The 13,083-nt window shown below is 39.6% G+C and overlaps 1 protein-coding gene across 1 annotated transcript in view; it reads right to left on the reverse strand.

Annotated features, from left to right (window-relative positions):
- Positions 1-1,980: 1,980 nt before the first annotated feature.
- TMEM123 (transmembrane protein 123) overlaps positions 1,981-13,083 on the reverse strand; it is a 56,764-nt gene continuing 45,661 nt past the window's right edge. Inside the window, 3 exon segments of the mRNA NM_001243958.2 lie at positions 1,981-4,544; positions 7,201-7,354; positions 7,574-7,864. Of these exon segments, the coding sequence (NP_001230887.2) occupies positions 4,520-4,544; positions 7,201-7,354; positions 7,574-7,864 (470 nt within the window). The 3' untranslated portion in view covers positions 1,981-4,519.

Below are 13,083 nucleotides of genomic sequence, written 5' to 3' on the forward strand. Positions count from 1 at the left end.
GCTGTTATCTCCTCCACCATTTTGGTGACATCACTTGCCAAAATTTCCATATACTTCTGATTTGTGCATTTTTTGGTAGGTATAATTTTTAAAAAGTGATTAGCTGAAAGTTAGGAGGGCCTTTTTACCCCCAGAACAGACATCATGTTTATTACATCCACTCTCATACCTATGGACTAAAAGCAAGACACATACCCACACCTAAAGTTGTTGGGGGAGTAAACTGTGGCCATTGTGAAGCCATAGCAAAGTGAGGAGGGAGGCGGAAATATCCAAAGAGGGTACTTTTTTTTCCCCCCTTGGGTATCAGAAAATTGGCTTTGTTGGGATTAATAAGACTTTTTAAAAGCACTTGTGCAAGACAGTATCCTAAATAATTTACATGAAGTATCCTATATAATCCTCATGCAATAACCCTGTGCAGTAAGTACTGTTACTTATCCCCATTTTACAGATGACATGGAGGATAAGAGGAGTAACTTACTCAAGGTCATACAGCTAGTATGTAGTAGAGGAAGCACTTAACCCCAAGCAATCTGACATCAGAGCTTGACTATAGGAGGGTACTTAAAATTTTTTTTGGCTGGGTGCAGTGGCTCACACCTGTAACCCCAGCACTTTGGGAGGCTGAGGTGGATGGATCACCTGAGGTCAGGAGTGCGAGACCAGCTTGGCCAACATGGTGAAACTCCATTTCTACTAAAAGTACAATAATTAGCTGGGCGTGGTGGCAGACACCTGTAATCCCAGCTACTAGGGAGGCTGGAGCAGGAGAATCGCTTGAACCTGGAAGGTGGAGGTTGCAGTGAGCCAAGGTCATGCCATTGCACTCCAGCCTGGGTGACAAGAGCAAAACTCAAAGAAAAAAATTTTTTTTTCTTAAGACAGCATCATTTTACCTTGGTTGTCTTATAACAAATATTTAAATCCATTCTCAGATATAAATTATATCTAGTTTTTTTTTTTTTTTTTTTTTTGAGGCGTAGTCTTGCTGTCACCCAGGCTGGAGGGCAGTGGTGTGATCTCGGCTCACTACAACCTCCACCTCCCGGGTTCAAGCGATTCTCCTTCCTTAGCCTCCCCAGTAGCTGGGATTACAAGCAAACACCACCACAGCTGGCTAATTTTTGTATTTTTGGTAGAGATGGGGTTTCGCATGTTGGCCAGGCTGGTCTCAAACTCCTGACCTCAGGTGATCCGCCTGCCTCAGCCTCCCAAAGTGCTGAGATTACAGGTGTGAGCCACTGCACCCAGCCTAAATTATATCTACTTTTAAAGAAGAAAAAGACTGTTGAAAATACCATACTGTACACTAATGGATGTGTAACTGATTTATCTAGAGAATGGTAGATTTTCTACCATTAGTATACCAATTTTTAAAATTCTGTCCAGCCGAATAAAGCAGCAGCTGCAAATAAAAATCCTTTGAGTAGTGGTTCTCAAATTTTGGTGCACATCAGAATCACATGGTAGAGTCATTAAAATAGATTGCTGGCCAGGTGCAGTGGGTGAGTCCTGTAATCCCAGCACTCTGGGAGGCCAAGGCAGGAGGATTGCTTGACGCTGTAAGTTTGAGACTAGCCTGGGCAACATGGCAAGACCCCGTCTCTACAAAAATGTTTTAAAAATAGCTGGGTGTGGTGGTGCATGCCTGTAGTCCTAGCTACTTAGGAGGCTGGGGCTGGAGGATAGCTTGAACTGAGCCAAGGGGTTCAAAGTTAGTTATAGTGAGCTATGATTGTGCCACTGCACTCCAGCCTCGGTGACAGAGCAAGACCCTGTCTCTAAAAACACAATCAGACCGCTGAGCTCTACCCCAGAATTTCCAACTCAACATGGTTGGGGCCAAAGAATTTGCATTTTCTAACACGTTCCCAGGTGGTGCTGCTGCTCCTTACCCAGACAACCACACTTGCAATCTGCCCTTTTGAGTGTTTTCTATTTATCTTGAGTTTAATGAAATGAAGCACAATCACACACTTAAAACTTTTAGAAGGAGAACAATTTTATTCTAAAAATAGATCTTGGTAACAATGAAATACCAAAAGCTGGTCATTATAATAAAAAGAAAAGAAGAGTTTAACTTTTTTGTGAAAATACAAAATTATCACTATAATATACTGCCAACTCTGTTTATCTGTATTTGAATTATTCTATTTGAATTATTCCTTTCATGGATTATTCAAGGAAATTTTAAAATTGGCTTCTGCCTAGTACTTATACATCTGGATTGTTTGTTTTGATCTTCAGATAAATACATTCGCAAGGAATGCAAGCAAAACTGAGCATTTTTTTAATGCTTAAGAAATATGGTCCAAAGCAAAATTTTTTTTGCATAACATCATTTCCCTCAATTTTTATAGATAACAACAACAAAAAAACCTGCATTCAAAGTACGGGTATTTGAAAGTAACAAATTATACTACTTACATACAGAGAAAAAGACATAACTAAACTACTTCAAACCCAATGCAGAGGAAACTTTCAAGGCAAATGATGACTTAGTACTTAAAAAGTGTTTTTTCTATCTTCAAAGTGCTAAAGAAACAAGTATTCAAAAAGAAACTTCAGGTCGGTCTACAAAGTTCTGACTGACTTGAAGTAGTGAAATACCAAGAATGCAGTGGACAAATTTAAAAGGCCTTCATTAGAATAAAGTATATCTTAACTACGTTTTGCAAAGAAATGAAGCAATGGTTGCACAACCAGTCAGGGCCAAGTTAGTAACATACAACTCAGCCATCAGCCCACCTCTCTTTCAAACTAATCTAAATGTATTTTTCAGAAGATTTCCTCCCTACTCTATGTGTTACATACATCCAATCATATCCATATTTTGGATCAATTTTTTCTATATTCATCAGATTATTGGTTAAAATGCGCAGCAAGTAGAAATGATCCATTTCAAAATTCTTAATATCTAGCGTTCTCTGTAAAACAAAAGCTGACAACAGTTTTATTGTATTCCTATTAAATGTAGGTGCATGTTCATTAGGACATCTGAGCTATTTTTAGGACCTTCAGAAACTGGTGTGATTCACTTTGGCCCTCTGAGATAGAAATGCCATCTTAGTATTTACTGTGACTACATACCTCTTTTGTTAAAACTTGACCCTGAGTTTTGAGTGCTGGAATATAAACTGTAAAATGGAAAACACTCCAAAATACATTAGCTAATATTGGTGTCTCTACAATACTGTGCTTTTTCTCTCCATTAACATAATGCATCTGAAAGTACTTCTCCTTCAGCATGGAGTAAGAGGAGGGATTTGAGGGAATATCCAAATCAGGAAGGAGGAAATGTCCTGTCTAAAAATTCCTCTCAAAACTTTCTAAGAATTTATTCTAAAATATTTTGGTGTTTTAGTATAAAAATGTCATTTCCCCAAATCTGAGTAATATCGACAGTGCATGAAAGAAAATACAGCATTTTCATCCTGCAGGTTTAAAACGTAGCCTGGGGGAAGTCCCACAATCCCTGGCTTAATAAACACAGCATTACGCTATAGTTTTGACTCTATAGAATTCTAAATGTTCTTTTGAAAATCATACAAGGGGTTCTTTTTCTTAAAGTTAGGTGTGTTTACACTCAATTAAAAATTTCTAGATATTGAAAGCAGCTCTACAGTTCTTATTCACAAAATATAAAATTAAAATTAAATGAACTAAAGTAACTTCCAGTGGTGACAATATTCTCACAGTAGCAAATAATCTAACTTCTAGGAGGTTTTTTCCCTATAATGCCAGGATTATTTAATACTGACAACTAAGTCTTTAAAACATTATTATGTTAAACACTGCAGTTTACCTAAATTACACAGAGAACAAAAATTACATCAACATTGAAAGCTCAAAAGAAGTTAATAAAAATATGTGCTCCTTAATGCTCCAATGGATCCCTAACAGGGCTAAGCAAAGCTATTATTTTGGGTTTTATTTGAAAATTTTCTTTTTCTTGGAGTATTTTGTTTCTAGACCAACTACTACAGTTTAAAGCACAAAAAATGTTGATGTTTTTCTTAAATTATGCTTCAGATCTAGTTTGATTGTATAACTTCTGTGTGGCATTAGTAATTAGGATATATCCAGCTCTGAAAAGCACTGAAGTTCTTTATGTGAGCTACAAAAGATACCCAAAATCCTGAGTGCTGTGACAAACTTCTTATTTGTATGCCCAGATGGCATTCTGTCTTTCAGTGATGACGTCTTTCAATTACTGGTCATATGTGACCAATGCCCCCACCCCAGCCAAAAAAAAAAAGATAGGACTTGTTTGTCTTACCATGAACTTGCTAAAACCATTGTATTAACAGTCTATAAGATCCAGATGTTTATCTCAAAACCCAAACCCTTGTTACCTTGAAGAATCTTTACATATTTACGTAATACACTGTACATTATATGCATGGCCTGTTTATACTATTTTCAAAAAGAGAATATTGTTTTAAACTATTAATAAACCAAAATTAATTGATAGGGCAGCATCAATCTGTCTTCCTTCCTTGGTCCATGGATTTCCTTAAATGATGGCATCATGTTCATCTCTGCAATATATTAAAAGTTACAATTACTTTGTTTTGTTTTTTCTGTCAAAACTAGTTATGTTCCTATTTGTTAGTAAAGTAGGATTAGAACAATTTCAAGCTGCACAATCAAAATGGTCACTGTTCTGTGTAAAGTTCCTTAAGTATCCAATATACTGTAGTGGTTAAAGATCTGGGGGTTAATGGCATGGGGATCCACCATCTTGTCTTGCTGCAATCATAGACACAGACATAGCTTCTATTTGTAAGTCCCTATTAAATATTTCTTTCTAGCTGGGCACAGTGGCTCATGCTTATAATCCCAGAACTCTAGGAGGTCAGAACGGAGGATCACTTGAGCCCAGGAGTTTGAGACCAGCCTGGGCAAAACAGTGAGACTACCATCTCTATAAAACATTTAAAAATTAGCCTGGTGTGGCATTGCATGCCTGTAGTCCCAGCTACTCAGCAGGCTGAGGTAAGAGGATCACTTAAGCTCAGGAGGCTGAGGTTGCAGTGACCCGTGATCGCACCACTGCACTCCAACCTGGGTGACATGGGTGACAGAGCCACTGCAAAGCACTCTGTTTAGTCATGGTTTCTTTTATGTATTCTTTCATGTATTGACCTTAAAAAAGAATGTTTCTGAATATGCCTTTAATCTGACAAACCACCACCTTAATATTCTTTTAAAATCAGTTTGAGCCTACAGCCACGCCACTGTGAATGTGTCTGATCTCATGTGATCATGGAAGCTAAAGTGAGTTTGATATGATAAATATATGCAACGTAACTTTAAATATAACTTTTAAAAATATGTTTTTAAGGCCAGATGTGGTGGCTCACGCCTGTAATCCCAGCACTTTGGGAGGCCAAGGTGGGAGGATCACCTAAGGTCAGGGGTTTGAGACCAGCCTGGCCAACATGGAGAAACCCCATCTCTACCAAAAATACAAAAATTAGCTGGGCGTGGTGGTAGGCACCTATAATCCCAGCTACTGGGGAGGCTGAGGCAGGAGAATAGCTTGAACCCAGGAGGCAGAGGTTGCAGTGAGCCGAGATCGTGCCATTGCACTCCAGCCTGGGCAACAAGAGGGAAACTCCATCTCAAAAAAAAAAAAAAAATCTGTTCTTAAATTATCATTTTTGTTTAAGTATTAGTAATATAACTGTTAGATCCAATTTTCATTTATGATGCAATGTTTATTTAGAGCTTATGTCAGTAACCTGAAAATCTGGGAAACTTCCATGTTCTTAAAATCTATCAAGAAGTTTGATTTACTTTTATGTGTACTGAATCATATGTAGTGTCAAAACTGGAAGATTCCAATGGCCTATTCCAACATTTCCCAAAATGTGTTCCACACAATACTAGTTCCAAGAGATAGACAGTGTTAGCTCCCATTGAAGAGGGGCAGGGGGAGGGATTTATTCATTCAACAAGTATTTTGGTTAAAAATTTGGGAAACAGTTCATACTGTATTCCATCCTGGAAAATCATAATGTATATCAATATTTTAAAGGCTTAGAGAAGTCTTATAGTAAACTGTCTTAGTTTACTTTAGTCAACTGAACATTTCCCACACTTTTTGATATAGGAACTGTGTGTGGGGGACACATGTATGTCAAATGTTAACCCACAGGGCAAATTTTGGAAAACAGTCATCTGTTCTATGGTATTTATATACATTAACACTAAAAAAAGTGAATTAGCTCTTACATTTGTGTCACCCAATATGAGTATGTTGAAACCCTAATCCCAGTGTGATGATATTTTGAAGTGGGGCCTTGGGGAGGTAGTTAGGTCGTGAGGGTGGACCCCTCATGAACAGAATTAATACCCTTACAATTAGAGGTCAGAGAACTAGCTCGCCTTCTTTCTGCCATGTGAAGAAGGCCCTTACTAGAACTCAACCATGGTGGCACCCTGATCTTGGACTTCCAAGCCTCCAGAAGTGTGAGAACTAAATGTCTGCTGTTTAAGGCACCCAGCTGTATGATACTTTGTTGTGTCAGCATGAACTAAGACAACATGTAAGACTCAAAAAACAAAAACAAAAAGGACTATTGGAGCAACAAAAGTTTGGATATATCCTCAAACCATCAGACCTATAGAGCTACATGTAGAGTAAACATGGATTAGGTCTTGTTGATAATGCACATCTAAAAAGAGAGTTTTGCTACAGGTAAAATGATAAATTATATTATTTATACTAACCACTCATTTAAATTTTCAGGGATAATGAGGCTGTCAGAGGAATTTTTTTTGTCTTTGTCGTGGAAAACAAAAGCCATGGTTTTACCAAGGATGCTATTTAGTACCACAACAGACACAGACATACTAAGTCAAAAGCCTGCTGGGAACTGGTATTTCTTACGATTATTGGTATGAGTAAGTGAAAATTTCAGGGTAGGTTAACTTTGGTCTCCTGTAAAGTGTGTTTGACACTAGTAAAATACATTTTTTAAGTACATACATCCATTTTCATTTGCAAATAATTATAATCACAAGCTTGTACATAAACAATTTACTTTGGGCCAAAAGGGTTAATGGGAATATAACTCATAAATCTATCAATTATTCATCCCTGAGATGAGCACTGGCTTGATATTCTATCATAATTAAAGATGTGCACCAACAATTTTTTTTAAAAAGTCCTGGCTATTCAAAACTTACATGGTTCTATACCGAATGCCTCTTCTTGAGTAATACATTTTGCATCCAATGTAAAGAATAGATAAAACTCCCAGCGTTAATACAATACCACCAACAAAGCTCCCAGTATCAAATTTTGATCCTTTCTTTGCTTCAGAATGCATAGTTGTTGTGACTAGAACAAAAGAAAACAAAAAAGGGCTTTAGCGTTATTTTTTTTTTAACATTGTAATTAAAGCTCTCTGATTTTCTGTGTTAAGAACATTTAATTAGGAATTAAGGGAAATCTAGGCATATAAAGTTTCTATATTATTTTTGCCAGACAGAATAATGACTTAAATGTGGCATTTAACTCCTTGCAGCATAGGAAAAAAAGGTCAGCTTTAATACATACTTGTTACTGATGAAGAAGCAGATGTCACTGAACTATTGTGGGTTACTGTCATCGTGGATGTTGATATCTGAGATGTGTTCTGTGAAACACTTGTTGTTTTGGGTGTAGACTTTAAGGTGGTAGAAGTCATATTTGTTGAGACCATCCCTGGTGTTGTTGTATTAGATGCTGCTGTAGGTTTCATGGTGGTGACCGTTGTATTGCTGGAGTCTGAGGCAACTGAAGTTGGTGGTTTCACAGTACTGTTGGAAGTTTCATTTGTATGGTCAGAAGGCACATGTTGGAGAGTCTCTGCAATAATATCAAGAAACATTAAAACCAGAGCTATGATTTAGGGAATAAGATCCCATTTCACTGAGACTTTCATGGTCACAGACAAAGCAAGAGATCTTACAAATACAGCAGCATTTAACATACTAATACTTTGCACTATACTGCAATAAAATGTCTCAAACTAGTAAAAGACTCAACAGAAACCAAGTCTAAATTTATATAAAGTTAGAAATTTTGGGGAAGATATGAAGAAAAAAAAAAAAAAAAACCCCAGAAGACAGAGTTCCCTCAGTGCAGGGACATGTCTTAATCATCTCTGTCTGAACATCTCAACGTATTTCATATCACATAATAGGCTTTCAACAAATATCTGTTGAATGGATGGATAAACTAATGAATATAAAAATGGTTTTTAAATTTCCAGTTCTCTGCTATACCTTCCAAGGGGCTTTGAGGACAATAAATCAGTAGCTGCATGTTTCTAACCCTCCTGGTAGAATGGGAAGTCCAAGTGAGTTATTTTTTGTAAAAGTAAAGCCAACTTCCCACTATGCATTAGGAAGTGAAATACCATCACAGAATGTGGCTAGCTGTCATACTGGTAATAATAATTTCCCATAGTTGGAAGGACAGTTCTAAAACTATCTGTGAAAGTTTTAAAAGTCCAAAAGCCAATTTTTTATGAAAAGAAAAATTAGTGATTTAAAATACACAACTCAAACAATACCTTTGCTCATACCTGCAACTGAGTTTTTCTTTTTTGGGGGGTATGATGTAAACAGAAACATATAGGTACAGATCTTGTTCATACTCCTTAACTTCTTTTTTGTTTTTTGAGATGGAGTTTCACTCTGTCACCCAGGCTGAAGTGCAGTGTCAAGATCTCGGCTCAATGCAACCTCCGCCTCCTGGGTCCAAGTGATTCTCCTGCCTTGGCCTCCTGAGTAGCTGGGATTACAGGTGCCTGCTACCATGCTGGCTAATTTTTGTATTTTTAGTAGAGACAAGGTTTTACCATGTTGGCCAGGCTGGTCTTGAACTCCTGACTTCAAGTGATCTGCTCGCCTCAGCTTCCCCAAGTGCTGGGATCACAGGCATGAGCCACCGTGCCCGGCCAATACTCCTTAAAATAAACTTCGATTACTTTTGTTTTCATCCAGCAAAGGTTTCCTTCTTTTTGCATAAAATATGGCCTATAACCAGAAGCAAACCTTTCTGTGTTAATTTTATTTCATACTGCATCTTCTCTTTAACACCACAATTTAACTAACGTTTACAACTATAGGTACCTATTAGGATACAATGTCTAGGGAATGAAAGCTTTTAATATGTCTTTGTCCATTTAATATGATGTAATATATTTCTGTATTCATTTCCTGTCTCATAGTTTATTTTCAGGTTTTTTGGTTTCCTATGTTGCCTACTGCTATGGTTTGGATTTGGTTTGTTTGTCCCTATCAAAACTCATATTGAAATTTGATCTCCAATGTGGCGGTCTTGGGAGGTGGGGCCTAGTGGGAGTTGTCTGGATCATGGGGGCAGATCCCTCATAAATGGCTTGATGCCCTTCACGTGGTAGTGAGTGAGTTCTCATTCTGGCAAAACTGGATCAGTTCCTGTGGAAATGAGTTCCCATGAAAGGGGGTTGTTATAAAGCCAGGATGCTCCTCGGGTTTTCTATCTTTGCAGTTATCCACTTCCCCTTTGACCTTCTCGGCTATGTTGTGGCACAGCTTTATAAAAGCCCTCCCCAGAAACCAGGGCTTGCAGAACTTTCCCAGCCTGCAGAACCTTGAGCTAAATAAACATTTTCTTTATCAATTACCTAGTCTCAGGTATTCCTTTATAGCAACACAAAATGTACTAAGACACCTTTATACTCCCATTTTATTATGTATGTCCACATACTTAAGGTACACAGAATTAACCACTGGACCTGCTTTCTCCTTTCCCCCAGTGAGAGCAGTACCAATGCCTTAGGTTCCTTGCCCCGCCACTGTTGTCAAGTACCAAAAGTGATACTTCATATATTATCCTATCTTCCACAACTATTTTGGCCTTATTCTTGAAAGACAGACAGATTGATATTTATTTATTTATTTAACTTAGAGACAAAGTCTTACTCTGTCACCCAGGCTGGAGTGCAGTGGCATGATCTCGGCTCAGGGCAACCTCCGCCTTCTGGGTTCAAGCGATTCTCATGCCTCAGCCTATTCAGTAGCTGGGATTACAGGCACATGCCACGACGCCTGGCTAATTTTTTGTATTTTTAGTAGAGACAGCGCTTCACCATGTTGGCCAGGCTCGTTTCAAACTCCTGACATCAGGTGATCCGCCCACCTCAGCCTCTCAAAGTGCTAGTACTACAGGTGTGAGCCACTGCACCTGGCCCCTGTATGTATTTATTATTGTTATTACTATTTTTGAAACAGTCTTGCTCTGTCCCCCAGGCTGGAGGGCCGGTGCCTGCGATCTCGGCTCACTGTAACCTCTGCCTCCCAGGTTCAAGCAATTCTCCTGCCTCAGCCTCCTTAGTAGCTGGGATTACAGGCATGCACCACCAAGCCCACCTAATTTTTGTATTTTTAGTAGAGACGGGGTTTTGCCATGTTGGCCTAGCTGGTCTTGAACTCCTGACCTCAGGTGATCTGCCTGCCTTGGCCTCCCAAAGTGCTGGGATTACAGGCTAAGCCACCGTGCTCGGCCCCAGCTATATTTATTTTTGACTTAACTGTCAAAACAAGTTGGTTTTAATAGTGCTGCTTACTTGCATATCGGGTTTTACTACTGGAATTTCTACTACTTTCTTCAACTTTGGGTCTCTGTGATCTCTTCTACTGAGTATGACCTATTTTCTTTTTTTTTTTTTTTTTGAGACAGAGTCTTGCTCTGTTGCCCAGGCTGGAGTGCAGTGGCGTGATCTCAGCTCACTGCAAGCTCCGCCTCCCAGGTTCACGCCATTCTCCTGCCTCAGCCTCCTGAGTAACTGGGACTACAGGCGCCCACCACCACGCCTGGCTAATTTTTTTATTTTTAGTATAGACGGGGTTTCACCTTGTTAGCCAGGATGGTCTCGATCTGATCTCCTGACCTTGTGATCTGCCCGCCTCAGCCTCCCAAAGTGCTGGGATTACAGGCGTGAGCCACCGTGCCCGGCCTGATCTATTTTCTTAATAAGCCCAAAGGAATTAATGCTTTTATACTACATAGGCAAATAAATAATAAATATCCAAGTAGGTAATACAAAAGCACTAAGTTCAAATGAACTTGAACTAATCTTTTCTTATTCAAGTCTGAATGTTCTATAGAGATATAAGTAATAGAATTTAACATTAAAATAATCACCTTTTATTTAAAAATGCTGAATGGATTCTATTGCAATGAAATTAAATACAGCAAAGAACCAACGTTTATATCCTATCTTTAGAACAGAATGATCCCGCAGAATAAAACAATGAACACAATGCTGCTTTCGGATTCAACACACACACCCCTTCCCCTGCCCTCTGGTATAATAAAACATTCTTCAAAGATACTGTACAAAGTCACATGGGCAAAAATAGGAAGCTATAATAGGTTAGTTCTCCGCTAAGTCAATCCAAATGTGCTAAAGAAACAAAAAATTTTGTCAATTTCTATGTCAATTTCTTTGTCGATTTCTATGAATTGACAAAACAGGCAAAAGGAAATTTTGCATTAAACTGTGTTTCCTGATGCTTTTAAGCATAAATGAAATGCAAGGATGCTCTCCAAATTCACACTGGATGACCCAATCTTCTTCTGTAATAAGTAAATAGTCACTTGTTTTCCTCTGCAAATGATACCATCCTAACTCTGGTCTTCTTCCCTCTCCCTTAACTGTTGAAATGCTGACTGGCACCTCTAGGAGTGGCACAGTTAACACCTGCAAAGAGATGTAGAATGGACCATCCATGTGGGACTTGCAAGGGGTGAAGCTTTATCTAAGTCTGCCCATCTTAGCCACTCAGCCTCCTCCAGCCTCCGATAAGCTAAGGTTGAAGAATCTGAGGCGCATATGTTGCTGGAGGGTGTCAGTGTGCAGGGTGTCCACTCCCTCCTCTGTCTATGGGGGTAAAGAGGAGAATGCCATCCTCCACCTCACACCAGCCTGGGAAGGCTTCTAGGGCACTACCTGAAGAGCTGGACAAGCATCTACTGGACTTGGATGGACACAGACAGTAGGATTTGATTCAAGCCTTAACAAACGTGAGACACTGTGACTGAGCTCTATCTACCCATCAGCTAAGTTTAAAAGGCTGCACTGGGAGTAGACCACACCTCCACTAACAGCAAAGGTTCTTGTTTCCCATGAACCAAATCAAACTCCATGGAAGATAACTGACATGAGATTGCCTTAAAAAAGATAGCTTCCTGGGGCCGAGTACAGTGGCTCACACCTGTAATCCCAGCACTTTGGGAGGCTGAGGTGGGTAGATCACGAGGTCAGGAGATCGATCACTGGCTAACACAGTGAAACCCCGTCTCTACCAAAAATATAAAAAATTAGCCGGGCATGGTGGCGGGCGCCTGTAGTCCCAGCTACTCGGGAAGCTGAGGCAGGAGAATGGCATGAACCTGGGAGGCAGAGCTTGCAGTGAGCTGAGATTGCGCCACTGCACTCCAGCCTGGGCAACAGAGCGAGGCTCAGTCAAAAAAAAAAAAAAAAAAAAAAGATAGCTTCCCAAGAGAGTACAGCTTAGAGAGGGGGAGGTCACCAGTAGGGGGTGGAGCATCAAAAGCAAGGGCCAGCTGGAGGGGAGGCCCACTGCACCAAGAGCTGAAGGGGGAGGCTTAGCAGGAGGATCTCCCAGGAACCTACCAATGAGAACCACACATCTGCCATCCAGAGGGCACCTGTGCCAAATGAAAACATCCCAGCCATCAACCAAACAGCTTTTGTCCCTTAAGCCTCTCTAGGCCTGATTCCATAAGGGTGGCAAACAGCAGAAGTGAGGAGAAGAGGTGGAACAAGGAAGTCAACAACATTAGCTTTGCCACTGCAAGGCTTCTAAGCCCGAAGTAGGCCTGGGCTGGCAGAAGGGACAAGTTTCAATTTTGAATCACTGTAGAGTTTTATTATTTTGGTATTATTCTGGACAGGAGCTGCACCCTACTAAATAGAACTTATTCAGTGAATTGGACATTCTATCTATAACACCTCAGCTAGTGCAGTTGGGAGGGTAGAGCCACCAGGGAAAGGCTGTGTGTGACATACA

The sequence above is a fragment of the Pan troglodytes genome, chromosome 9 (genome assembly GCF_028858775.2).
Source record: "Pan troglodytes isolate AG18354 chromosome 9, NHGRI_mPanTro3-v2.0_pri, whole genome shotgun sequence".
Classification (NCBI taxonomy): Eukaryota; Metazoa; Chordata; class Mammalia; order Primates; family Hominidae; genus Pan; species Pan troglodytes.